General features: G+C 50.5%; 1 protein-coding gene and 1 long non-coding RNA gene across 3 annotated transcripts in view; one reads left to right on the forward strand and one right to left on the reverse strand.

Moving 5' to 3' along the window:
• Nucleotides 1–3,954: 3,954 nt before the first annotated feature.
• Nucleotides 3,955–18,812, reverse strand: LOC142923399 (uncharacterized). 2 transcript variants are annotated; one of them, XM_076064488.1, is made up of 5 exons: nucleotides 18,693–18,812; nucleotides 14,843–15,377; nucleotides 11,497–11,605; nucleotides 7,688–7,757; nucleotides 3,955–6,045 (listed from the first exon to the last, which is right to left on the reverse strand). In XM_076064488.1, exons 2-5 carry the CDS (start codon nucleotides 15,372–15,374, stop codon nucleotides 5,986–5,988), a joined length of 771 nt encoding a protein of 256 aa, XP_075920603.1. In that variant the 5' UTR covers nucleotides 15,375–15,377; nucleotides 18,693–18,812; the 3' UTR covers nucleotides 3,955–5,985. The 2 variants fall into 2 exon arrangements, 1 of the variants encoding a protein (XP_075920603.1); XR_012940740.1 differs by lacking the exons at nucleotides 3,955–6,045; nucleotides 14,843–15,377; nucleotides 18,693–18,812 and having other exon boundaries at nucleotides 7,718–7,757; nucleotides 11,497–14,831.
• Nucleotides 18,813–22,035: 3,223 nt separating this feature from the next.
• Nucleotides 22,036–27,500, forward strand: part of LOC142923402 (uncharacterized) — an 8,278-nt gene continuing 2,813 nt past the window's right edge. The window contains exon 1 of the long non-coding RNA XR_012940742.1: nucleotides 22,036–22,183. This is a non-coding gene — a long non-coding RNA (uncharacterized LOC142923402). The remainder of the gene's footprint in view (nucleotides 22,184–27,500) is intronic.

The raw sequence follows: 27,500 nt of genomic DNA on the forward strand, positions 1-27,500 counted from the left end.
TGCTTAGTTTTGGTGGGGCTGATGGTAAGGCCCCACCTCTTAGTGGCACGCTCCAGTCTCAGCAGCAGCGTCTCCAACTCCTCCTCTGAATGAGCAGCTATTACCAAATCATCAGCATACATAACGTGGTTGAGCAATAGGGAGCCATCCCTTGACCGCACCCGGGCATCGATCAGCCTCCCATTATATCTGTACCGAATGGAGATTCCCCCGGTACAGCTATTGAAGGCTTCACGAACTACGTGGTCAAAATAGATGTTAAATAATGTGGGAGCCAGAGGACATCCCTGTCGCACCCCAAGGTGTACAGGGAATGGCTCTGACTCCCGGCCACGTAGTTTTACCCGGGCCCGCTCACCATCATGAAGGTCCTTAATGATCGTGAGCAGAGGGTCAGGTACTCCAAAAGCACGAAGAACGACCCAGAGCCCAGGCCTACTGATGGTATCATTGGCCTTGACCAGGTCAATAAAGCAGGCATGTAGGTCTTGTTGGAATTCCCTACACCTCTGCTGAAACCGCATTGGGGCTCCACAGACACAAAGAGACGCAGAGACACCACACACAGAGACACCACACACACAACACACATACACAGAGACACCACACACACAACACACAGAGACACCACACACACAACACCACATCCACAGCACACAACACACCACGCGTGCACAACACGCACACCACACACAACACAGACACCGCATATCCACAGCACACACACCACATGCACACCACACACGCACAACACACCACACACAGACACCGCATATCCACAGCACACAACACACCACACACAACACACACAGACACCGCATATCCACAACACACCACACGCGCACAACACGCACACCACACACACAACACACCACATACACAACACACACACAACACACAGACACCACATATCCACAGCACACACAACACACAACCACCACACACACCACACGCGCACAACACGCACACCACACACTACACACACAGACAGACACCACATATCCACAGCACACACAACCACCACACACCACGTACACATCACGTACACAACACACATCACACCACACAGACACACCCAACACACAGAGACACCCACACAATCACAGTGACCCACACACACACCCCCATAGAGACCACTACTCACACACCCCCCCATACACTCCCCATACTCACCTTCCTCATCCTCATCACCATAATTCTCTCTCTCCATCATCATCGCCATCATTCTCTCTCCATCACCATTGGCACCATCATCATTCTCTCTCACCATCACCATTGTCAACATTACCATTATTCTCTCTCCATCATCATCATCACCATTGTCATCATCACCATTATCATCATCATCATTCTCTCTCTCTCCATCATCACCATTGTCATCATCATCATTCTCTCTCTCTCCATCACCATTATCACCATCTCTCTCTGCATCATCAGCAGCAGCCATGGTCTCTCCACTGCTGGATGTGGCGGTGATGATGTTGGTGGTGGTGGTAGTGGAGAAGATGGTGGTGGTGGTTGTTGCTGGTGGTAGAAGTGGAGGAGATGGTGGTGGTGGTGGCTGTTGCTGGTGGTGGTGGCTGTTGCTGATGGTGGTATTGGTGATGGTGGTGGTAGTGGAGGAGATGGTGGTGGTGGTTGTTGCTGATGGTGGTATTGGTGATGGTGGTGGTGATTGTTGCTGGTGGTAGAAGTGGAGGAGATGGTGGTGGTGGCTGTTGCTGATGGTGGTATTGGTGATGGTGGTGGTAGTGGAGATGATGGTGGTTGTTGTTGCTGCTGGTGGTGGTAGTGGAGGAGATGGTGGTGGTGGTTGTTGCTGGTGGAGATGGTGGTGGTGGTTGTTGCTGGTGGTAGAAGTGGAGGAGATGGTGGTGGTGGCTTGCTGGTGGAGATGGTGGTGGTGGTTGTTGCTGGTGGAGGAGATGGTGGTGGTGGCTGTTGCTGGTGGAGATGGTGGTGGTGGTTGTTGCTGGTGGTAGAAGTGGAGGAGATGGTGGTGGTGGCTTGCTGGTGGAGATGGTGGTGGTGGCTGTTGCTGGTGGTAGTGGAGATGGTGGTGGTTGTTGCTGCTGGTGGTGGTAGTGGAGGAGATGGTGGTGGTGGTTGTTGCTGGTAGAGGAGATGGTGGTTGTTGTTGGTGGTGGTGGAGGAGATGATGGTGGTGGTGGTGGTAGTGGAGGAGATGGTGGTGGTGGTGGTAGTGGAGGAGATGGTGGTGGTGGTTGTTGCTGGTAGAGGAGATGGTGGTTGTTGTTGGTGGTGGTTGTTGCTGGTGGAGGAGATGGTGGTTGGTGGGTGTGGTAGTGGAGGAGATGGTGGTGGTGGTGGTAGTGGAGGAGATGGTGGTGGTAGTGGAGGAGATGGTGGTGGTAGTGGAGGAGATGGTGGTGGTGGTTGTTGCTGGTGGAGGAGATGATGGTGGTGGTGGTGGTAGTGGAGGAGATGGTGGTGGTGGTGGTGGTAGTGGAGGAGATGGTGGTGGTGGTGGTGGTAGTGGAGGAGATGGTGGTGGTTGTTGTTGGTGGTGGTTAACGGTTTTGCTGTTGTCATTAACACACGGAGTTCACCCACAATGCAACGGGGTTTCTTATCATTGAGCTGGGAAGTCTTTTTTTTTGCAATTAAAGTCCTTTTAATCACTCTCGCTGGTGGGGCGTGGCTATGTTAATGAGGTCTGCCTCTGGTGGGAGTGTCTATGCTAAGTTACAACTTGAGGGCGTGGTTATGTTAATGAGTTGCTGCGAAATTTCACTTTGGTGAGGGCGTGGTTATGTTAATGAGATGTGTGGGCGTGGCTATGCGGGTTTCTACTATGCGTGGTTATGTTAATGAGAGGTGGGGAGTGGCTTATGCGAATTTTGTGTTTCAAGTTCACGTTTCATTTATTAGGTAGGAGCGGGAAGCGCCCGGGCGTTGCCCGAGGGGGAAAAAAATATCTTTAAAAACTTCTCAAAACTTAAAAACATAACATATACAAATAGGAAAAAAAACTTTGATAATTAGCTCGTTAATAAAAAAAAATTAAAATAAAACCCAACGCGCGGTGGTTAGAAAAAAATAACTGACGCTCGCGCGCCAGGATTCGATTCTTTAAATCGCGCAGAGGAATCGAATGTCGTCGATTTCTTTAGAATCTGTCTATTCCCGTTTAATCGATACCACAAATCGCTCACCAGATATCGATTCTCGCCACGCACAAAAGTTAATTTTTTAAACGTTATACATTCTTATATCCTTGGCTCTTTCGGTAAAGTCACGTTGAAGGGAAACAATAAAATAATAAAATACATGTAAAACAATTCTCACGTTTCGACCATAACACAAACGGTCGTCATCAGATGTGTCGGTCAGCATTAATTTATTTATTTTTAAACGGTGTATTTATTTATAAAAACGTCAGCGCCACGCGCAGCGATTAGGCAGTTTATTTAGGACTAGTCCATCTCTGTTCTAAGAGGGGGGAGACGAAAAATTAATGTATGCTGCCTGAAAGCCACCGTAGGCGTGAACAATCAATTAAGACACCAAATGGTTTATCAAATCTTTCCAATGCAACTCCGGGTGAGCTGAGCCCCGCCACTGACCCAGGCGAGCCCGAGGCTCCACGGGGCACCAGGCCGCAGTGCTGGGACTCCACCACGACCATTGTCACTCACTCACACACTCACTTACACACTCACTCATCATACACACCCACTCACTCACACACTCATCATACACTCACTCACACACTCATCATACACTCACTCACACACTCATCATACACTCACACACACTCACTCATTCACACTCATTCACTCACACACACACTCATACACTCAGTCACACACTCATCATGCACTCACTCACACATTCACACACTTACTCACACACCACTCACTCACCCACCCACTCACTCACCCACCCACTCACCACCCACCCATCACAGCATCGGAGCAGTTGAGCCACGGCTTGTTTCCAACGTCCCGAGTTTTAATTACAAACACGAACGGACCGCTACCCACACAAAGACGAAGCTCCCCCAGGTAGCCTCTAGCAGGGCTGCAGGGGCAAGTGCTGAGCTGGCGAGTAGTGGCAGCAGCGCCTCTGAAGGCTACCGGCACTGTGGCACACGTCACCTCGCCCGGCCGCCTTTGTCTCTCCCCCAGTGGCGATGTTCACTACACACCGCTACACCAGGTAATCATTTGAGGCTGAGTCGACCTAGGGAAGGCTCAGGACCGGTTCAGATAATCGTCGCTGGTGGTGTTGGCTGTGAGCGGGAATTGAAGTCGGGTCGCCAGGTTCGTAGCGCAGCGTAGCGCTAACCACTACACCCACCGCTCCCCACACACAGACACAGACAAACACACAGACACACACTCACACAGACACATACATTCACTCACACAGACACACACACACTCGCACAGACATACATTCACTCACACAGACACACACACATTCAGACTCACACAGACACACATACATTCACTCACACAGGCAAACACACAGACACTCGCACAGACAGACATACATTCACTCACACAGACACACAAAGACACACACAGACACTCAGACACACACACATTCAGACTCACACAGACACATACATTCACTCACACAGACACAAAGACACACACACATTCAGACTCACACAGACACACATACATTCACTCACACAGGCAAACACACAGACACTCACACAGACACTCGCACAGACAAACATTCACTCACACAGACACACACAGACACACAGACACTCAGACACACACACATTCAGACTCACACAGACACACATACATTCACTCACACAGGCAAACACACAGACACTCGCACAGACATACATTCACGCACACAGACACACAAAGACACACAGACACCCACACATACATTCAGACTCACAGACACATACATTCACTCACACAGGCAAACAAACACACAGACACACACACAGACACACACACAGACACTCGCACAGACACATACATTCACTCGCACAGGCAAACACACAGACGCACACACAGACACTCGCACAGACAGACATACATTCACGCACACAGACACACAAAGACACACACATTCAGACACACACAGACATTCAGACACACACAGACAGATACACTCACACAGACACACACACAGACATTCAGACTCACACAGACACTCACCACCACTACCACCGCTACTGCCACCACCACCAAATAAAACCCAGAGACTGGCACATCCGCGTCCGAGTCTCTGTCTCTCTTACACGTGTGGGTGGGTGAGTGAGTGGGTGAGTGAGTGGGTGAGTGAGTGAGTGGGTGAGTGAGTGGGTGTGTGTGTGTGTGAGTGGGTCGGTGAGTGAGTGGGTGTGTGAGTGAGTGGGTGAGTGAGTGAGTGGGTAGGTGAGTGTGTAAGTGAGTGTGAGTGGGTGAGTGAGTGAGTGTGTAAGTGAGTGTGAGTGGGTGAGTGAGTGAGTGTGTGGGTGAGTGAGTGGGTGAGTGTGTGAGTGGGTGAGTGAGTGAGTGTGTGAGTGAGTGTGTTTATGAGTGTGTGAGTGAGTGAGTGGGTCGGTGAGTGAGTGGGTGGGTGTGTGAGTGAGTGAGTGGGTGAGTGAGTGAGTGGGTAGGTGAGTGGGTGAGTGAGTGTGTGTGTGAGTGAGTGGGTTGGTGAGTGAGTGAGTGGGTCGGTGAGTAGGTGGGTGGGTGTGTGGGTGAGTGAGTGGATGAGTGGATGGGTGAGTTGCTGAGTGGGTGAGTGAGTGAGTGGATGGGTGAGTGGGTGGATGAGTTGGTGAGTGGGTGGGTGAGTGGGTGAGTTGGTGAGTGGGTCAGTGAGTGGGTCGGTGAGTGGATGGGTGAGTTGGTGAGTGGATGGGTGAGTTGGTGAGTGGGTCGCTGAGTTGGTGAGTGGGTGAGTGGGTCAGTGTGTGAGTGGGTTGGTGAGTGGGTGAGTGAGTGGATGGATGGGTCGGTGAGTGAGTGAGTGGGTGTCTCCCCGTGTCTCCCCGTGTCTTCATCACCGCCTGCTGAGCCCCTGTTTAGCCTGGAAAGCCTCTCCATCCCTCTTCGTAGCCATCTGTAACATCAGCACCGCACAGGGAGAGAGACTGAGTAATTAACAGTGAACCCTATGGGAGTCTTGGTGATTAACGGTGAACCCTATGGGAGTCTCAGTGATTAACACTGAACCCTATGGGAGTCTTAGTGATTAACACTGAACCCTGAGGGAGTCTTAGTGATTAACACTGAACCCTATGGGAGTCTCAGTGATTAACACTGAACCCTATGGGAGTCTCGGTGATTAACACTGAACCCTGTGGGAGCCTCAGTGATTGACACTGAACCCTGTAGGAGTCTCAGTGATTAACACTGAACCCTATGGGGGTCTCAGTGATTAACACTGAACCCTATGGGAGTCTCAGTGATTAACACTGAACCCTGTGGGAGTCTCAGTGATTAACACTGAATGCTATGGGAGTCTCAGTGATTAACAGTGAACCCTATGGGAGTCTCAGTAATTAACACTGAACCCTATGGGAGTCTTAGTGCTTAACACTGAATCCTATGGGGGCCTCAGTGATTAACACTGAACCCTGTGGGAGTCTCAGTGATTAACATTGAACCCTATGGGAGTCTCAGTGATTAAACACTGAACCCTGTGGGAGTCTCAGTGATTAACATTGAACCCTATGGGAGTCTCAGTGATTAACACTGAACCCTATGGGAGTCTCGGTGATTAACACTGAACCCTATGGGAGTCTCAGTGATTAACACTGAACCCTATGGGAGTCTCGGTGATTAACACTGAACCCTATGGGAGTCTCAGTGATTAACACTGAACGCTATGGGAGTCTCAGTGATTAACACTGAACCCTATGGGAGTCTCAGTGATTAACACTCAACCCTATGGGAGTCTCAGTGATTAACACTGAACCCTATGGGAGTCTCGGTGATTAACACTGAACCCTATGGGAGTCTCAGTGATTAACACTGAACCCTATGGGAGTCTCGGTGATTAACACTGAACCCTATGGGAGTCTCAGTGATGAACACTGAACCCTATGGGAGTCTCAGTGATTAACACTGAACCCTGTGGGAGCCTCACTGATTAACACTGAACCCTATGGGAGTCTCAGTGATTAACACTGAACCCTATGGGAGTCTCGGTGATTAACACTGAACCCTATGGGAGTCTCAGTGATTAACACTGAACCCTATGGGAGTCTCGGTGATTAACACTGAACCCTATGGGAGTCTCAGTGATTAACACTGAACGCTATGGGAGTCTCAGTGATTAACACTGAACCCTGTGGGAGTCTCAGTGATTAACACTGAACCCTATGGGAGTCTCGGTGATTAACACTGAACCCTATGGGAGTCTCAGTGATTAACACTGAACCCTATGGGAGTCTCAGTGATTAACACTGAACGCTATGGGAGTTTCAGTGATTAACACTGAACCCTATGGGAGTCTCCGTGATTAACACTGAACCCTATGGGAGTCTCAGTGATTAACACTGAACCCTATGGGAGTCTCAGTGATTAACACTGAACACTATGGGAGTCTCAGTGATTAACAGTGAACGCTATGGGAGTCTTAGTGATTAACACTGAACCCTATGGGAGTCTCAGTGATTAACAGTGAACGCTATGGGAGTCTCAGTGATTAACACTGAAGCCTATGGGAGTGAGCCTCAGTGTGGCTCAGTGAGCCTCACCTTATGAATGTCGTGGTGTTTCTTTCTGCTCACAATCTCCTCCAGAATCTCCCCGTCTCCTCTCACCACCCTGAGACGTTCAACAGACGTTCAACAGACGTTCAAACAGACGTTCAACAGACGTTCAAACACACGTTCAACACACGTTCAACACACGTTCAACAGACGTTCAAACAGACGCTAAACAGACGTTAAACAGACGTTCAACACACGTTCAACAGACGTTCAAACAGACGTTCAACAGACGTTCAACTCACGTTTCACAGACGTTCAAACAGACGTTCAACACACGTTCAAACAGATGTTCAACACACGTTCAACACACGTTCAACAGCCGTTCAAACACACGTTCAAACAGACATTCAACAGACGTTCAACAGACATTCAAAAAGACGTTCAACAGACGTTCAACACACGTTCAACAGACGTTCAACAGACGTTCAACAGACGTTCAACACACGTTCAACAGACGTTCAACAGACGTTCAACAGACGTTCAAACACACGTTCAAACAGATGTTCAACAGACGTTCAAACACACGTTCAAACAGACGTTCAAACAGATGTTCAACAGACGTTCAACAGCCGTTCAAACACACGTTCAAACATATGTTCAACAGACGTTCAAACACACGTTCAAACAGACGTTCAAACACGTTCAACACACATTCAAACAGATGTTCAACACACGTTCAACAGACGTTTAACAGCCGTTCAAACACACGTTCAAACAGATGTTCAACAGACGTTCAAACACACGTTCAAACAGACGTTCAAACAGATGTTCAACACGTTCAACAGACGTTCAACAGACGTTCAAAAAGACGTTCAACAGACGTTCAACAGACGTTCAACAGACGTTCAACAGACGTTCAACACACGTTCAACACACGTTCAACACACGTTCAACAGACGTTCAACACACGTTCAACACACGTTCAACACACGTTCAACAGACGTTCAACAGACGTTCAACACACGTTCAAACAGACGTTCAACAGACGTTCAACAGACGTTCAACAGACGTTCAAACAGATGTTCAACACAGTTCAAACACGTTCAACACACGTTCAACAGACGTTCAACACACGTTCAAACAGATGTTCAACAGACGTTCAACAGACGTTCAACAGCCGTTCAAACACACGTTCAAACAGATGTTCAACAGACGTTCAAACACACGTTCAAACAGACGTTCAACAGACGTTCAACAGACGTTCAACAGACGTTCAACAGTCGTTCAAACACACGTTCAAACAGATGTTCAACAGACGTTCAAACAGACGTTCAAACACGTTCAACACACATTCAAACAGATGTTCAACACACGTTCAACAGACGTTCAACAGCCGTTCAAACACACGTTCAAACAGATGTTCAACAGACGTTCAAACACACGTTCAAACACACGTTCAAACAGATGTTCAACACGTTCAACAGACGTTCAAAAAGACGTTCAACAGACGTTCAACAGACGTTCAACAGACGTTCAACACACGTTCAACAGACGTTCAACACACGTTCAACACACGTTCAACAGACGTTCAACACACGTTCAACACACGTTCAACAGACGTTCAACAGATGTTCAACAGCCGTTCAAACAGACGTTCAACAGACGTTCAACAGACGTTCAACAGACGTTCAACAGACGTTCAACAGACGTTCAAACAGACGTTCAAACGACGTTCAAACGACGTTCAAACAGACGTTGAACAGGCGTTCAACAGACGTTCAAACAAACGTTCAACAGACGTTCACACACGTTCAAACGTATGTTCAACAGACGTTCAACACACGTTCAACACACGTTCAAACATATGTTCAACAGACGTTCAAACATATGTTCAACAGACGTTCAACAGAAGTTCAACAGACGTTCAAAAAGACGTTCAAACGACGTTCAAACGACGTTCAAACAGACGTTGAACAGACGTTGAACAGACGTTCAAACAGACGTTGAACAGACGTTGAACAGACGTTGAACAGACGTTCAACAGACGTTCAACACACGTTCAACACACGTTCAACCAGATGTTCAACACACGTTCAAACAGACCTTCAACAGACGTTCAACAGACGTTCAAACGACGTTCAAACAAACATTCAACAGACGTTCAACAGACGTTCAACACACGTTCAAACATATGTTCAACACACGTTCAACACACGTTCAACACACGTTCAAACATATGTTCAACAGACGTTCAAACAGACGTTCAAACGACGTTCAAACAGACGTTCAACAGACGTTCAACAGACGTTCAAACAGACGTTCAAACAGACGTTCGAACAGACGTTGAACAGACGTTGAACAGACGTTCAAACAAACGTTCAACAGACGTTCAACAGACGTTCAACACACGTTCAAACATATGTTCAACAGACGTTCGAACGGACGTTGAACAGACGTTGAACAGACATTCAACAGACGTTCAACAGACGTTCAACACACGTTCAAACATATGTTCAACAGACGTTCAACACACGTTCAACACACGTTCAAACATATGTTCAACAGACGTTCAACAGAAGTTCAACAGACGTTCAAACAGACGTTCAAACGACGTTCAAACGACGTTCAACCAGACGTTGAACAGACGTTGAACAGACGTTCAACAGACGTTCAACAGACGTTCAACAGACGTTCAAACAGACGTTCAACAGACGTTCAACACACGTTCGCCACAAAGATACAAATGTCCCCCGCATAGCCTCCAGCAGGCTGTAGGGGCAAGTGCTGTTAGCTAGCGAGTAGCAGCAGCAGTGTCTATGTACTACACACACCACACACAGACAAAGCTCCCCCAGGTAGCCTCTAGCAGGGCTGTAGGGGCAAGTGCTGTTAGTAGCGAGTAGCAGCAGCAGTGTCTATGTACTACACACACCACACACAGACAAAGCTACCCCCAGGTAGCCTCTAGCAGGGCTGTAGGGGCAAGTGCTGTTAGCTAGCGAGTAGCAGCAGCAGTGTCTATGTACTACACACACCACACACAGACAAAGCTACCCCCAGGTAGCCTCTAGCAGGGCTGTAGGGGCAAGTGCTGTTAGCTAGCGAGTAGCAGCAGCAGTGTCTATGTACTACACACACCACACACAGACAAAGCTACCCCCAGGTAGCCTCTAGCAGGGCTGTAGGGGCAAGTGCTGTTAGTAGCGAGCAGCAGCAGCCCCGGTAACTACGGGGTTGCCGTGGTTACGGTGAACCACCCCCCCCCCCCATCGTGAGGGGGTTGCCGTGGTTACCATTCTCGTCCCCCACCCCCCTTAATGAGGGGGTTGCCGTGGTTACCGTGCCCCCACCCCCTATCGTGAGGGAGTTGCCATGGTTACAGTGCCTGTCCTCCCCCCTCTCCACCCCCATCGTGAGGGGGTTGCCGTGGTTACCGTGCATCCACCTCCTATCGTGAGGGGGTTGCCATGGTTACAGTGCCTGTCCCCCCATCTCCACCCCCCCCCCCATCTTGAAGGGGTTGCCGCGGTTACTGTGCCCGTGCCCCACCCCCCCACCCCGTGGGGGTTGCCGTGGTTACCGTGCCCCTCCCCCCACCCCCCCATCGTGAAGGGGTTGCCGCGGTTACCGTGACCCCCCCCACCCCCCCATCGTGAAGGGGTTGCCGCGGTTACCGTGCCCCCCCCCACCCCCCCACCGCGTGGGGGTTGCTGTGGTTACCGTGCCCCCTCCCCCCACCCCCCTATCATGAAGGGGTTGCCGTGGTTACCGTGCCCACCCCCCACCGCGTGGGGGTTGCCGTGGTTACCATTCTCGTCCCCCACCTCCCTTAATGTGGGGGTTGCCGTGGTTACCGTGTGCGTCCGGTGGTGGGGTCGGTCTCTCTCCGCACGTGGTTCTGCAGCTTCTGGTACTGGGCCTGGGTCAGAGGCCTCACGGAGACGCGTGGCCCCGTGGGAGGGTCTACGCGGGGGGGGGAGACGTCACGGGGGGAGACGCGGGGGAGACACGGGGGGGGAGACACGGGGAGACGCCTGCACGTGGACAGAGACACGGGGGAGACACGTGGGGAGAGACACGGGGGAGACACGGGGGAGACACGGGGGAGACACGAGGGAGACACGAGGGAGACGTGGAGGAGACGCGGGGAGACACGGGGAGACACGGGGAGACACAGGGAGACGTGGGGAGACGTGGGGAGACGTGGGGAGACGTGGGGAGACGTGGAAGAGACAAAGGGAGACGTGGGGTGACACAGGGAGACGTGGAGGAGACACAGGGAGACGTGGGGAGACGTGGGGAGACGTGGGGAGACGTGGAGGAGACACAGGGAGACGTGGGGGAGACACAGGGAGACGTGGGGGAGACACAGGGAGACATGGGGAGACGTGGAGGAGACGTGGGGAGACACAGGGAGACACAGGGAGACACGAGGGAGACACAGGGAGACGTGGGGAGACATGGGGGAGACAGGGAGACGTGGGGAGACACAGGGAGACGTGGGGAGACACAGGGAGACGTGGGGAGACGTGGGGAGACACGAGGGAGAGACAGGGAGACACGGGGGAGACACAGGGAGACGTGGAGACACAGGGAGACGTGGGGGAGACACAGGGAGACGTGGGGAGACACAGGGAGACACAGGGAGACGTGGGGAGACATGGGGGAGACAGGGAGACGTGGGGAGACACAGGGAGACGTGGGGAGACACAGGGAGACGTGGGGAGACGTGGGGAGACACGAGGGAGAGACAGGGAGACACGGGGGAGACACAGGGAGACGTGGAGACACAGGGAGACGTGGGGGAGACACAGGGAGACGTGGGGAGACACAGGGAGACGTGGGGAGACACAGGGAGACGTGGAGGAGACACAGGGAGACGTGGGGAGACACAGGGAGACGTGGAGGAGACACAGGGAGACGTGGAGGAGACACAGGGAGACGTGGGGAGACGTGGAGGAGACACAGGGAGACGTGGGGAGACACAGGGAGACGTGGAGGAGACACAGGGAGACGTGGAGGAGACACAGGGAGACGTGGAGGAGACACAGGGAGACGTGGGGAGACGTGGGGAGACGTGGGGAGACGTGGAGGAGACACAGGGAGACGTGGGGGAGACACAGGGAGACGTGGGGGAGACACAGGGAGACATGGGGAGACGTGGAGGAGACGTGGGGAGACACAGGGAGACACAGGGAGACACGAGGGAGACACAGGGAGACGTGGGGAGACATGGGGGAGACAGGGAGACGTGGGGAGACACAGGGAGACGTGGGGAGACACAGGGAGACGTGGGGAGACGTGGGGAGACACGAGGGAGAGACAGGGAGACACGGGGGAGACACAGGGAGACGTGGAGGAGACACAGGGAGACGTGGGGGAGACACAGGGAGACGTGGGGAGACACAGGGAGACACAGGGAGACGTGGGGAGACATGGGGGAGACAGGGAGACGTGGGGAGACACAGGGAGACGTGGGGAGACACAGGGAGACGTGGGGAGACGTGGGGAGACACGAGGGAGAGACAGGGAGACACGGGGGAGACACAGGGAGACGTGGAGACACAGGGAGACGTGGGGGAGACACAGGGAGACGTGGGGAGACACAGGGAGACGTGGGGAGACACAGGGAGACGTGGAGGAGACACAGGGAGACGTGGGGAGACACAGGGAGACGTGGAGGAGACACAGGGAGACGTGGAGGAGACACAGGGAGACGTGGGGAGACGTGGAGGAGACACAGGGAGACGTGGAGAGACACAGGGAGACGTGGAGGAGACACAGGGAGACGTGGAGGAGACACAGGGAGACGTGGAGGAGACGTGGGGAGACACAGGGAGACACAGGGAGACGTGGGGAGACACAGGGAGACGTGGGGGAGACACAGGGAGACGTGGGGAGACACAGGGAGACACAGGGAGACGTGGAGGAGACACAAGGAGACGTGGGGAGACACAGGGAGACGTGGGGGAGACACAGGGAGACGTGGGGAGACACAGGGAGACGTGGGGAGACACAGGGAGACGTGGAGGAGACAAAGGGAGACGTGGGGAGACACAGGGAGACGTGGGGGAGACGTGAGATGCGGGGGAGACGTGGGGAGGACACAGAGGCACACACATACACACAGAGGCACACACAGAGACACAGGGGGAGACAGAGGCACACACAGAGACACCACACACATACACACAGACACCACACAAACAGAGACAACACACACACAGAGACACAGGGGGAGACAGAGGCACACACAGAGACACCACACACACAGAGACACAGGGGGAGACACCACAAACACAGAGACACAGAGGGAGACACCACACACACAGAGACACCACACACAGACACCACACACACAGAGACACAGGGGGAGACACCACACACACAGAGACACAGGGAGGAACACCCCACAGAGAGACACAGAGACACACATGGAGACTTGGTGAGACACAGAAAGATAAAAGCAAAGCTCCCCCGTGTAGCCTGTAACAGACTGTCGGGGCAAGTGCTGTTAGTAACGAGCAGCAGCAGCAGCAGCACCTATCAAGGCTACCGGCACTGTGGCACACACAGAGGGGGTGGGTGGCTACCAGCACCGCGCCCGGCCGCCTTTGTCTCCCCAGTGCTAGCGATGTTCACTACACACCGCACCAGGCACTCGTTTGAGGCCGAGCCGACCTAGGGGGAGGCCCGGGACCGGTTCGGTTAATCGCCACTGACGGTGTGGCTTTATTTTAGTTTTGTATCTGGTTGTGGTGTAACAGTTCTCTGCAGAACCGCATGGCTCACAGGGACTACACCGAAGAAATGAAACTTGAAACTTGAGCGGGAATCGAACCCCGGGACGCCGGGTCTGTAGCGGTCTGCGTGGAGGCTGTAGACGCCTGACCCTGACCCTGACCCTGCCGATGTGCGGGGAGGGGGGGGGGGGGCACGTACAGTGCTCCGTCGGCGTTTGTGCAGTGCGCGCACTGTACGCAGTGTGTACAGTGTGTACAGTGCATAGTGTGCACGCGGTGTGTACAGTGTGCGCTGTACGCGCGGTGTGTACGGTGCACACAGCGTGTACAGTGTGCGCAGTGTGCGTACTGTACACACTGTACACAGTGTGCACAGTACGTGCGCTGCGCGTGCGGTGCGTACAGTGCGTACAGTGTGTACAGTGCTCCCGCGCGCGGTGCGCTCAAAACTGGGGACCTGGCAGTGACTGCTCGTTGAGGCTGGGTCCAGGCAGCACGTCGCCATCGTCGCCACCACCACCACCACCGGCGCCACCACCACCGGCACCACCGGCACCGCCACCGGCGCCATCGGCACCGCCAAGGACGGCAGCGGCGGGGACGACGTCACCGCCGCTGCCCTTCTTCAATCGCCTCCGCTCCCTCCTCCTCCTCCTCTTCTCTCTCTTGAGCTCCTTCTTGAGCTTCCTCCTCTTCCTCCTCTTCTTCTTCTTCCGTCTCTCCTCCTCCTCCTCCGCCGCCTCCTTCCTCCGTCTCCCCTCGACTTTCCGCTTCCCCTCGCCGGAGGCGGCAGCCCCCTTGGAGTCCTTCCGCCTCTTGCGCGACTTTCTGTCCTTCGACGATGATGACGATGATGACGACGACGATGACGACGATGACGACGATGATGAGGATGAGGAGGATGAGGAGGATGAGGAAGACCGCTTGCGTTTGGCGGAAGAGTGCGCCCTCCGTCGGACCGTCAGCTCTGTTCGGCCTCTGTCCGGCATTTTCTGAGGGGGGAGGGAGTCTCGGTGATTAACACTGAACCCTATGGGAGTCTCAGTGATTAACACTGAACCCTATGGGAGTCTCGGTGATTAACACTGAACCCTATGGGAGTCTCAGTGATTAACACTGAACCCTATGGGAGTCTCAGTGATTAACACTGAACCCTATGGGAGTCTCAGTGATTAACACTGAACCCTATGGGAGTCTCGGTGATTAACACTGAACCCTGTGGGAGTCTCAGTGATTAACACTGAACCCTGTGGGAGTCTCAGTGATTAACACTGAACCCTATGGGAGTCTCGGTGATTAACAGTGAACCCTGTGGGAGTCTCAGTGATTAATACTGAACCCTGTGGGAGTCTCAGTGATTAACACTGAACCCTATGGGAGTCTCAGTGATTAACACTGAACCCTATGGGAGTCTCGGTGATTAACACTGAACCCTATGGGAGTCTCAGTGATTAACACTGAACCCTGTGGGAGTCTCGGTGATTAACACTGAACCCTATGGGAGTCTCGGTGATTAACACTGAACCCTATGGGAGTCTCAGTGATTAACACTGAACCCTATGGGAGTCTCAGTGATTAATACTGAACCCTATGGGAGTCTCGGTGATTAACACTGAACCCTGTGGGAGTCTCAGTGATTAACACTGAACCCTATGGGAGTCTCAGTGATTAACACTGAACCCTGTGGGAGTCTCAGTGATTAACACTGAACCCTATGGGAGTCTCGGTGATTAACACTGAACCCTGTGGGAGTCTCAGTGATTAACACTGAACCATATGGGAGTCTCAGTGATTAACACTGAACCCTGTGGGAGTCTCGGTGATTAACACTGAACCCTGTGGGAGTCTCGGTGATTAACACTGAACCCTGTGGGAGTCTCAGTGATTAACATTGAACCCTATGGGAGACTCAGTGATTAACACTGAACCCTGTGGGAGTCTCAGTGATTAACACTGAACCCTGTGGGAGTCTCAGTGATTAACATTGAACCCTATGGGAGTCTCAGTGATTAACACTGAACCCTGTGGGAGTCTCAGTGATTAACAATGAACCCTGTGGGAGTCTCAGTGATTAACACTGAACCCTATGGGAGACTCAGTGATTAACACTGAACCCTGTGGGAGTCTCAGTGATTAACACTGAACCCTGTGGGAGTCTCAGTGATTAACACTGAACCCTATGGGAGTCTCAGTGATTAACACTGAACCCTATGGGAGTCTCGGTGATTAACATTGAACCCTGTGGGCGTCTCGGTGATTAACACTGAACCCTGTGGGAGTCTCAGTGATTAACACTGAACCCTGTGGGAGTCTCAGTGATTAACACTGAACCCTATGGGAGTCTCAGTGATTAACACTGAACCCTATGGGAGTCTCAGTGATTAACACTGAACCCTGTGGGAGTCTCGGTGATTAACACTGAACCCTGTGGGAGTCTCGGTGATTAACACTGAACCCTATGGGAGTCTCGGTGATTAACACTGAACCCTATGGGAGTCTCGGTGATTAACACTGAACCCTATGGGAGTCTCAGTGATTAACACTGAACCCTATGGGAGTCTCAGTGATTAACACTGAACCCTATGGGAGTCTCAGTGATTAACACTGATCCCTATGGGAGTCTCGGTGATTAACACTGAACCCGATGGGAGTCTCGGTGATTAACACTGAACCCTGTGGGAGTCTCAGTGATTAACACTGAACCCTGTGGGAGTCTCAGTGATTAACACTGAACCCTATGGGAGTCTCGGTGATTAACACTGAACCCTATGGGAGTCTCAGTGATTAACACTGAACCCTATGGGAGTCTCGGTGATTAACACTGAACCCTATGGGAGTCTCAGTGATTAACACTGAACCCTAAGGGGGACTCAGTGATTAACACTGAACCCTGTGGGAGTCTCAGTGATTAACACTGAACCCTATGGGAGACTCGGTGATTAACACTGAACCCTATGTGAGTCTCAGTGATTAACACTGAACCCTATGGGAGACTCAGTGATTAACACTGAACCCTATGGGAGACTCATTGATTAACACTGAACCCTATGGGAATCTCAGTGATTAACACTGAACCCTATGGGAGACTCATTGATTAACACTGAACCCTATGGGAGACTCAGTGATTAACACAGGAACCCCACTGATTAACATTAAACCCTACAGGAACCCCACTGATTAACATTAAACCCTACAGGAACCCCACTGATTAACAATGAACCCTATAGGAACCCCACTGATTAACATTAAACCCTACAGGAACCCCACTGATTAACATTTAACCCTACAGAAACCCCACTGATTAACAATGAACCCCACTGATTAACATTAAACCCTACAGGAACCCCACTGATTAACATTTAACCCTACAGGAACCCCAATGATTAACATTAAACCCTACAGGAACCCCACTGATCAACCCTACAGGAACCCCACTGTTTAACAATGAACCCTACAGGAACCCCACTGATTAACATTTAACCCTACAGGAACCTCACTGATTAACATTTAACCCTACAGAAACCCCACTGATTAACCCTACAGGAACCCCACTGATTAACATTAAACCCTACAGGAACCCCACTGATTAACATTAAACCCTACAGGAACCCCACTGATTAACATTAAACCCTACAGGAACCCCACTGTTTAACAATGAACCCTACAAGAACCCCACTGATTAACATTTAACCCTAAAGGAACCCCACTAACATTGAACCCCACTGATTAACATTTAACCCTACAGGAACCCCACTGATTAACATTAAACCCTACAGGAACCACAATGATTAACATTAAACCCTACAGGAACCCCACTGATTAACATTAAACCCTACAGGAACCCCACTGTTTAACAATGAACCCTACAGGAACCCCACTGATTAACATTTAACCCTACAGGAACCCCACTAACATTGAACCCCACTGATTAACATTTAACCCTACAGGAACCCCACTGATTAACATTAAACCCTACAGGAACCCCAATGATTAACATTAAACCCTACAGGAACCCCAATGATCAACATTTAACCCTACAGGAACCCCAATGATCAACATTTAACCCTACAGGAACCCCAACTCCGGGAGCGAGTGAAGCCTGAACCGACTAGGCCCCACCCTCTCTCTCTCTGAGGGAAGTTTTTAAAAAAAATTGTTTTAAATTTCGTTTCGAGACAAAGCCCGCTAGCGCCGCCGCTTGGAGTCTTTAACGTCGACTAACAATAAATAAGTAACAGTTGTTGTTGTTTGCGTGGTGTTTGTTATTTTAAACAACGGGAATCGGATTTCACCGCGAGGTAACTTACCGAGAGATGCTAGGCGAGACTTCCGGAAGATTTGTTCGCGTTCGTAAACCTCACCACGTCTATCTTCCAGAAGATTATTTTCCTGGATGTAAATATTCCGGAAGATTCTTCCGGAAGAGTCGCTCGCGTTCGTTAACCCCGCCTCCCCCTCCTCCACGCACCTCCTCGGATAAACATCTTCCGGAAGCATCTTCCGGTTTCTGGTAGAACTGTTTCCCGTTCGTAAACCCCCCGCCCCACCAACCGCCTCTTCCTAACGGTCTTCCGGAATAAAACTTCCAGAAGACTTGTTTGCGTTCGTAAACTCCCTCCGCTCTTAACAATCTTATTCCGGAATCTTATTCCATCTTCCAGAAGAATATTCCATCTTCCAGAAGAGTTCATTTCCCGTTTTTTTTCTGACGGATTTCCCATTTACAGATCTTCCGGAATTAACTAATTAACTTCCGGAAGGGTTATGATATTACATTTTGATTTAAAGCTTTCGTGACTGCAGTAATTCATATTCTTAGTTCTTTCGGTAAAGTCACGTTGAAGGGAAACAACAAAATAATAAAATATATATAAAACAATAAAAATTCTCACGACGTTTCGATCATAACACAAACGGTCGTCTTCAGGTGTGTTGGTTTGCATAAATTTATTTTTAAACGGTGTATTTATTTATTTATAAAAAACGTTAGCGCCACGCGCAACGATTTGGCAGTTTATTTATGACTAGTCCATCTATATTCTGAAAAGAAGAGGGGGGAGACGAATTTTTTTTATAATGTATGCTGTCTGAAAGCCACTGTAAGCGTGAACAATCAATTAAGACCTGAAATGGTTTATCAAATCTTTCCAATGATTGCTAAGATATAATCCATCTTCTCGGTTGAAATTGTCTCTGTGCTTGTATATGTGGATAGCCTCATGAACGAATCTCTCTTGGTAGCCAGATGGCTTACAAAGAACCTCTGTCTTTTATATATATTTTATTATTTTGTTGTTTCCCTTCAACGTGACTTTACCGAAAGAACTAAGAATATGAATTACTGCAGTCACGAAAACTTTAAATCAAAATTCCAGAAGACTTGTTTGCGTTCGTAAACTCCCTCCCTCTTACCAATCTTATTCCGGAATCATATTCCAACTTCCAGAAGAATATTCCCTCTTCCAGAAGAGTTCATTTCCCGTTTTTTTTTCTGACGGAATTCCCATTTACAGATCTTCCGGAATTAACTAATTAACTTCCGGAAGGGTTATTATAGTCTTAGCTCTTTCGGTAAAGTCACGTTGAAGGGAAACAATAAAATAATAAAATTTATATAAAACAAAAAAATTATCACGACGTTTCGACCATAACACAAACGGTCGTCATCAGGTGTGTCGGTTTGCATCAATAAATTTATTTTTAAACGGTGTATTTATTTATTACAAAAAACGTCAGCGCCACGCGCAGCGATTTGACAGTTTATTTAGAAGGACGAGTCCATCTCTGTTCTGAAAAGAGGAGAGGGGGAGACGAAAAATTAATGTATGCTGTCTGAAATCAAAACTTTTTTCCAGAAGGGTTCTTGAAGGTCGGAAACCCCCTGCCGCTTGCTCCTACCAATCTTCCGGAAAATGTATTCCTTCTTCCGGAAGTATTGGAGTTGTTTTTTTACGGAATTCCATTTACGGATCTTACGAAAAATCCTTCGAAGCAGAGTTGTCAGCGTTCAGAAACCAATTACGGCGATCTTCTGGAATATTCTTCTGTCTTCCGGAAGATTCGCACCCAGACCCTGCTGAGATGTTTACTACCTCGCCTGGTATACAGGAGGTCGTGGGTTCGATCCTAGACCCTGATGAGATTTTAACTACCTCGCCTGGCCTACAGGAGGACGTGAGTTCGATCCCAGACGCTCTGAGATGTTGACGACCTCGCCTGGTATACAGGAGGTCGTGGGTTCGATCCCAGACCCTGATGAGATGTTGACTACCTCGCCAGGTACACAGGTCGTGGGTTCGATCCCAGACCCTGATGAGATGTTAACTATCTCGCCTGGTATACAGGAGGTCGTGGGTTCGATCCCAGACCCTGATGAGATGTTGACTACCTCGCCTGGTACACAGGTCGTGGGTTCGATCCCAGACCCTGATGAGATGTTAACTATCTCGCCTGGTATACAGGAGGTCGTGGGTTCGATCCCAGACCCTGATGAGATGTTGACTACCTCGCCTGGTACACAGGTCGTGGGTTCGATCCCAGACCCTGATGAGATGTTGACTACCTCGCCTGATCTACAGGAGGTCGTGGGTTCGATCCCGGACCCTGATGAGATGTTGACTACCTCGCCTGGTATACAGGAGGTCGTGGGTTCGATCCCAGACCCTGATAAGATGTTGGCTACCTCGCCTGGTCTACAGGTCGTGGGTATGGGCGTGGTCTTGGCCACCCACCACCTCGTGTGCCACAGTGCCGCTAGCCTTTATAGGTGCTGCTCGCTAACAGCACTTGCCCCTACAATCTGTTAAGGCTATACGGGGGATCTTTGTCTTTGTGTGAGTGGGTGGGTGAGTGGGTGACCTCATCCTCCTGCACCTAGCCTGGCACAGCAGTCAACCCATGGCACCTGCAGGGTCTGCCCCTTCACCTCCTCCTCATGCACCTAGCCTGGCACAGCAATACAACCCTTGGCACCTGCAGGGTCTGCCCCGTGACCTCCTCCTCATGCACCTAGCCTGGCACAGGCGCCGTGGTGACGTATTTAGCGTCACGTTCTGACCACCTTATTGGCCTCCCCCCGTGACTGGTCATCCGTGATCAAAGAGCTTCATAGCTCATCGGATTAACCTGCACGCGCGCCGACTCAACATTCCCATTGTGATTTTTGCGCGACGTCACGCTAACATCCGGGGACTCCCTCGCACCCTCGCCCCGCCCATTAAATCGACGACCCCACCCCAGTATGTAATGACGTCACCGCGCAGACCCCAATCCCGTACGTCATGACATCACCACGCAGAAACGCGCCGTACGGGCGTCGTTACGTCATGCAAGCCTGCGGGCATTTCAGTAAACCGACAACCCTTCCCGTACGTCATTACGTCGGTAGGCAGATACGCCCCCATCTTGGTGCTTCATTACGTCACGCGAGCATCCGGGCATTTCCTAAAACCTTCCAACAATCCTCCTCGCACGTCAACACGTCACCACGCAGACACGCCCTCCCCGCCCCACCTCCGTGCGTCATTACGTCACGCGATCATCCACCAATCCCACCAGCAACCAAGTCGACCCCGTGCGTCAAGACGTCGCCACGCAAGACACGCCCTCCCCCACCCCACCTCCGTGCGTCCGTTACGTCACGCGAGCATCCGGGTATTTCAACGCCCCGCCCACACACGCCGGCCCCGCCCACCACCGGAGGTAAAAGATGGAGGAGCTGGCGGGCTACGGCGATTCGGATACGGAGAGAGAGGCGGGTGGAGAACCGCGCTCTGCCGCGCGGGACCTTCGCTCCCAGGTGAGGAGGAGGAAGGGGAAGGAAGGAGGAGAGGAGGCAGCCCTCGGATTTACCCTGAGGTGTTTTTTTGTTCAATTTTATTTTGGGTTTTTTTCAAGTTGCTCGCCTCAGTTTTGTTGAAAGGCAACAACCAAAAATGGCGGCGGGCACGGAGTTATTTATTTATTTTAACCCCCCCCCTCCTCTCTTTTCAAGCCCCTCGCCCCCCGCCCCCCCAGCCCATTTCAGCGCACTGATTGGTTGAACCACCCCTCCGTTGCCGCCATCAGCCAATGGGGTGACTCTTTAACCCCCCCCCTCCCGGGTTTGTAAAGGGACAACGTTCACTCTTGCAGAGGCCTACCACAGGCTCCGAGATTAACACCGAACCCTATGGGAGACTCAGTGAATAACACTGAACCCTATGGGAGACTCACTGATTAACACTGAACCCTATGGGAGACTCAGTGATTAACACTGAACCCTATGGGAGACTCAGTGATTAACACTGCGCCCTATGGGAGACTCAGTGATTAACACCGAGCCCTATGGGAGACTCAGTGATTAACATTGAACCCTATGGGAGACTCGGTGATTAACACTGAACCCTATGGGAGACTCAGTGATTAACACTGAACCCTATGGGAGACTCAGTGATTAACACTGAGCCCTATGGGAGACTCAGTGATTAACACTGAACCCTATGGGAGACTCAGTGATTAACACTGAACCCTATGGGAGACTCGGTGATTAACACTGAACCCTATGGGAGACTCAGTGAATAACACTGAACCCTATAGGAGACTCAGTGATTAACACTGAACCCTATGGGAGACTCGGTGATTAACACTGAACCCTATGGGAGACTCACTGATTAACACTGAACCCTATGGGAGACTCAGTGATTAACACTGAACCCTATGGGAGTCTCGATGATTAACACTGAACCCTATGGGAGACTCAGTGATTAACACTGAACCCTATGGGAGTCGCAGTGATTAACACTGAACCCTATGGGAGTCTCAGTGATTAACACTGAACCCTATGGGAGTCTCAGTGATTAACACTGAACCCTATGGGGGACTCAGTGATTAACACTGAACCCTATGGGAGTCTCAGTGATTAACACTGAACCCTATGGGAGTCTCAGTGAGTAACACTGAACCCTATGGGAGTCTCAGTGATTAACACTGAACCCTCTGGGAGTCTCAGTGATTAACACTGAACCCTATGGGAGTCTCAGTGATTAACACTGAACCCTATGGGAGACCCTGTGATTAACACTGAACCCTATGGGAGTCTCAGTGATTAACACTGAACCCTATGGGAGACTGATTAACACTGAACCCTATGGGAGACTCAGTGATTAACACTGAACCCTATGGGAATCTCAGTGATTAACACTGAACCCTATGGGAGTCTCAGTGATTAACACTGAACCCTATGGGAGTCTCAGTGATTAACACTGAACCCTATGGGAGACTCGGTGATTAACACTGAACCCTATGGGAGTCTCAGTGATTAACATTGAACCCTATGGGAGTCTCAGTGATTAACACTGAACCCTATGGGAGTCTCAGTGATTAACACTGAACCCTATGGGAGACTCAGTGATTAACACTAAGCCCTATGGGAGACTCAGTGATTAACACTGAACCCTATGGGAGACTCAGTGATTAACACTGAACCCTATGGGAGTCTCAGTGATTAACACTGAACCCTATGGGAGTCTCAGTGATTAACACTGAACCCTATGGGAGTCTCAGTGATTAACACTGAACCCTATGGGAGTCTCAGTGATTAACACTGAACCTTATGGGAGTCTCAGTGATTAACACTGAACCCTATGGGAGTCTCAGTGATTAACACTGAACCCTATGGGAGTCTCAGTGATTAACACTGAACCCTATGGGAGTCTCAGTGATTAACACTGAACCCTATGGGAGTCTCAGTGATTAACACTGAACCCTATGGGAGTCTCAGTGATTAACACTGAACCCTATGGGAGTCTCAGTGATTAACACTGAACCCTATGGGAGTCTCAGTGATTAACACTGAACCCTATGGGAGTCTCAGTGATTAACACTGAACCCTATGGGAGTCTCAGTGATTAACACTGAACCCTATGGGAGTCTCAGTGATTAACACTGAACCCTATGGGAGTCTCAGTGATTAACACTGAACCCTATGGGAGTCTCAGTGATTAACACTGAACCCTATGGGAGTCTCAGTGATTAACACTGAACCCTATGGGAGTCTCAGTGATTAACACTGAACCCTATGGGAGTCTCAGTGATTAACACTGAACCCTATGGGAGTCTCAGTGATTAACACTGAACCCTATGGGAGTCTCAGTGATTAACACTGAACCCTATGGGAGTCTCAGTGATGAACACTGAACCCTATGGGAGTCTCAGTGATGAACGCTGAACCCTGTGGGAGTCTCAGTGATTAACACTGAACCCTGTGGGAGTCTCAGTGATTAACACTGAACCCTATGGGAGTCTCAGTGATTAACACAACCCTATGGGAGTCTCACTGATTAACACTGAACCCTATGGGAGTCTCAGTGATTAACACTGAACCCTATGGGAGTCTCAGTGATTAACACTGAACCCTATGGGAGTCTCAGTGATTAACACTGAACCCTATGGGAGTCTCAGTGATTAACACTGAACCCTATGGGAGTCTCAGTGATTAACACTGAACCCTATGGGAGTCTCAGTGATTAACACTGAACCCTATGGGAGTCTCAGTGATTAACACTGAACCCTATGGGAGTCTCAGTGATTAACACTGAACCCTATGGGAGTCTCAGTGATTAACACTGAACCCTATGGGAGTCTCAGTGATTAACACTGAACCCTATGGGAGTCTCAGTGATTAACACTGAACCCTATGGGAGTCTCAGTGATTAACACTGAACCCTATGGGAGTCTCAGTGATTAACACTGAACCCTATGGGAGTCTCAGTGATTAACACTGAACCCTATGGGAGTCTCAGTGATTAACACTGAACCCTATGGAAGTCTCAGTGATTAACACTGAACCCTATGGGAGTCTCAGTGATTAACACTGAACCCTATGGGAGTCTCAGTGATTAACACTGAACCCTATGGGAGACTCAATGATTAACACTGAACCCTATGGGAGACTCAGTGATTAACACAACCCTATGGGAGACTCAGTGATTAACACTGAACCCTATGGGAGACTCAGTGATTAACACTGAACCCTATGGGAGTCTCAGTGATTAACACTGAACCCTATGGGAGCCTCAGTGATTAACACTGAACCCTATGGGAGTATCAGTGATTAACACTGAACACTATGGGAGACTCGGTGATTAACACTGAACCCTATGGGAGTCTCGGTGATTAACACTGAACCCTATGGGAGTCTCAGTGATTAACATTGAACCCTATGGGAGTCTCGGTGATTAACACTGAACCCTATGGGAGTCTCGGTGATTAACACTGAACCCTATGGGAGTCTCAGTGATTAACACTGAACCCTATGGGAGTCTCAGTGATTAACACTGAACCCTGTTGGAGACTCGGTGATTAACACTGAACCCTATGGGAGTCTCAGTGATTAACACTGAACCCTATGGGAGTCTCAGTGATTAACACTGAACCCTGTGGGAGTCTCGGTGATTAACACTGAACCCTATGGGAGTCTCTGTGATTAACACTGAACCCTGTGGGAGTCTCGGTGATTAACACTGAACCCTATGGGAGTCTCAGTGATTAACACTGAACCCTGTGGGAGTCTCGGTGATTAACACTGAACCCTATGGGAGTCTTGGTGATTAACACTGAACCCTGTGGGAGTCTCGGTGATTAACACTGAACCCTGTGGGAGTCTCTGTGATTAACACTGAACCCTATGGTAGTCTCAGTGATTAACAGTGAACCCTGTGGGAGACTGTGATTAACACTGAACCCTATGGGAGACTCTGTGATTAACACTGAACCCTGTGGGAGTCTCAGTGATTAACAGTGAACCCTGTGGGAGACTCATTGATTAACACTGAACCCTATGGGAGTCTCAGTGATTAACACTGAACCCTATGGGAGTCTCAGTGATTAACACTGAACACTATGGGAGACTCGGTGATTAACACAGAACCCGAATGCCATCACAGGTAGTGAAATCAGCTCAGCCAAGTGGCTAATATCACTGTGTGAAATGTATAGCAGCAGAGAAATACTCTATACACACAGATGTGTAGCGATACATGGACACCCATAGAGACACACAGAGACAGATTAATAGAGATACATAGACCATACAGAGGCCCATACTCAGACGACCATATTCAGAGACCCACAGTCACAGAGACCCACAGCGACCCACAGCGACCCACGCTCACAGAGACCCACACTCACAGAGAACCACACTCACAGAGACCCACAGAGACTCATACTCACAGAGACCCACACTCACAGAGACCCACACTCACAGAGACCCACACTCACAGAGACCCACACTCACAGAGACCCACACTAACAGACCCACAGAGACCCACACAAACAGAGGCCCACACTAACAGAGACCCACACTAACAGAGACCCACGCTAACAGAGACCCACACTAACAGAGACCCACACTAACAGAGACCCACACTAACAGAGACCCACACTAACAGAGACCCACACTAACAGAGACCCACAGAGACCCACACTCACAGAGACCCGCACTAACAGAGACCCACACTAACAGAGACCCACACTAACAGAGATCCCACAGAGACCCACACTAACAGAGATCCCACAGAGACCCACACTAACAGAGACCCACACTCACAGAGACCCACACTCACAGAGACCCACACTAACAGAGACACATACTAACAGAGACACACAGAGACACACACTCACAGAGACGCACAGAGACCCACACTAAGAGAGACCCACACTAACAGAGACACACTAAAACTAAAGTGTCTGTTTATGTTGCGAGCTGTGTAAGTCCCACACTCACAGAGACCCACACTCACAGAGACCCACACTAACAGAGACCCACACTCACAGAGACCCACAGAGTCCCACACTCACAGAGACCCACACTAACAGAGACCCACACTAACAGAGACCCACACTCACAGAGACCCACAGAGACCCACACTAAAAGAGACCCACAGAGACCCACAGAGACCCACACTAACAGAGACCCACAGAGACCCACACTAAAAGAGACCCACACTAAAAGAGAGCCACACTAAAAGAGAGCCACACTAAAAGAGACCCACACTAAAAGAGACCCACACTAACAGAGACCCACAGAGACCCACACTCACAGAGACCCACAGAGACCCACACTAACAGAGACCCAC

This window comes from Petromyzon marinus, unplaced genomic scaffold (genome assembly GCF_048934315.1).
Source record: "Petromyzon marinus isolate PM22_M1 ecotype Great Lakes invasive population unplaced genomic scaffold, UKy_Petmar_22M1.pri1.0 PM_Scaffold_48, whole genome shotgun sequence".
In the NCBI taxonomy this organism is placed as follows: domain Eukaryota; kingdom Metazoa; phylum Chordata; class Hyperoartia; order Petromyzontiformes; family Petromyzontidae; genus Petromyzon; species Petromyzon marinus.

What these genes read in the sequence shown, in the direction of transcription:
- LOC142923399 (XM_076064488.1), bottom strand. Translation starts at nt 15,374, where the DNA reads ATGCCGGACAGAGGCCGAACAGAGCTGACGGTCCGACGGAGGGCGCAC. An exon ending in CAACGAGCAGTCACTGCCAG is followed by an intron (nt 11,606 to 14,842) that starts GTCCCCAGTTTT and finishes CCCCCCGCGTAG; the next exon opens with ACCCTCCCACGGGGCCACGC. An exon ending in AACACCACGACATTCATAAG is followed by an intron (nt 6,046 to 7,687) that starts GTGAGGCTCACT and finishes CTGATGTTACAG; the next exon opens with ATGGCTACGAAGAGGGATGG.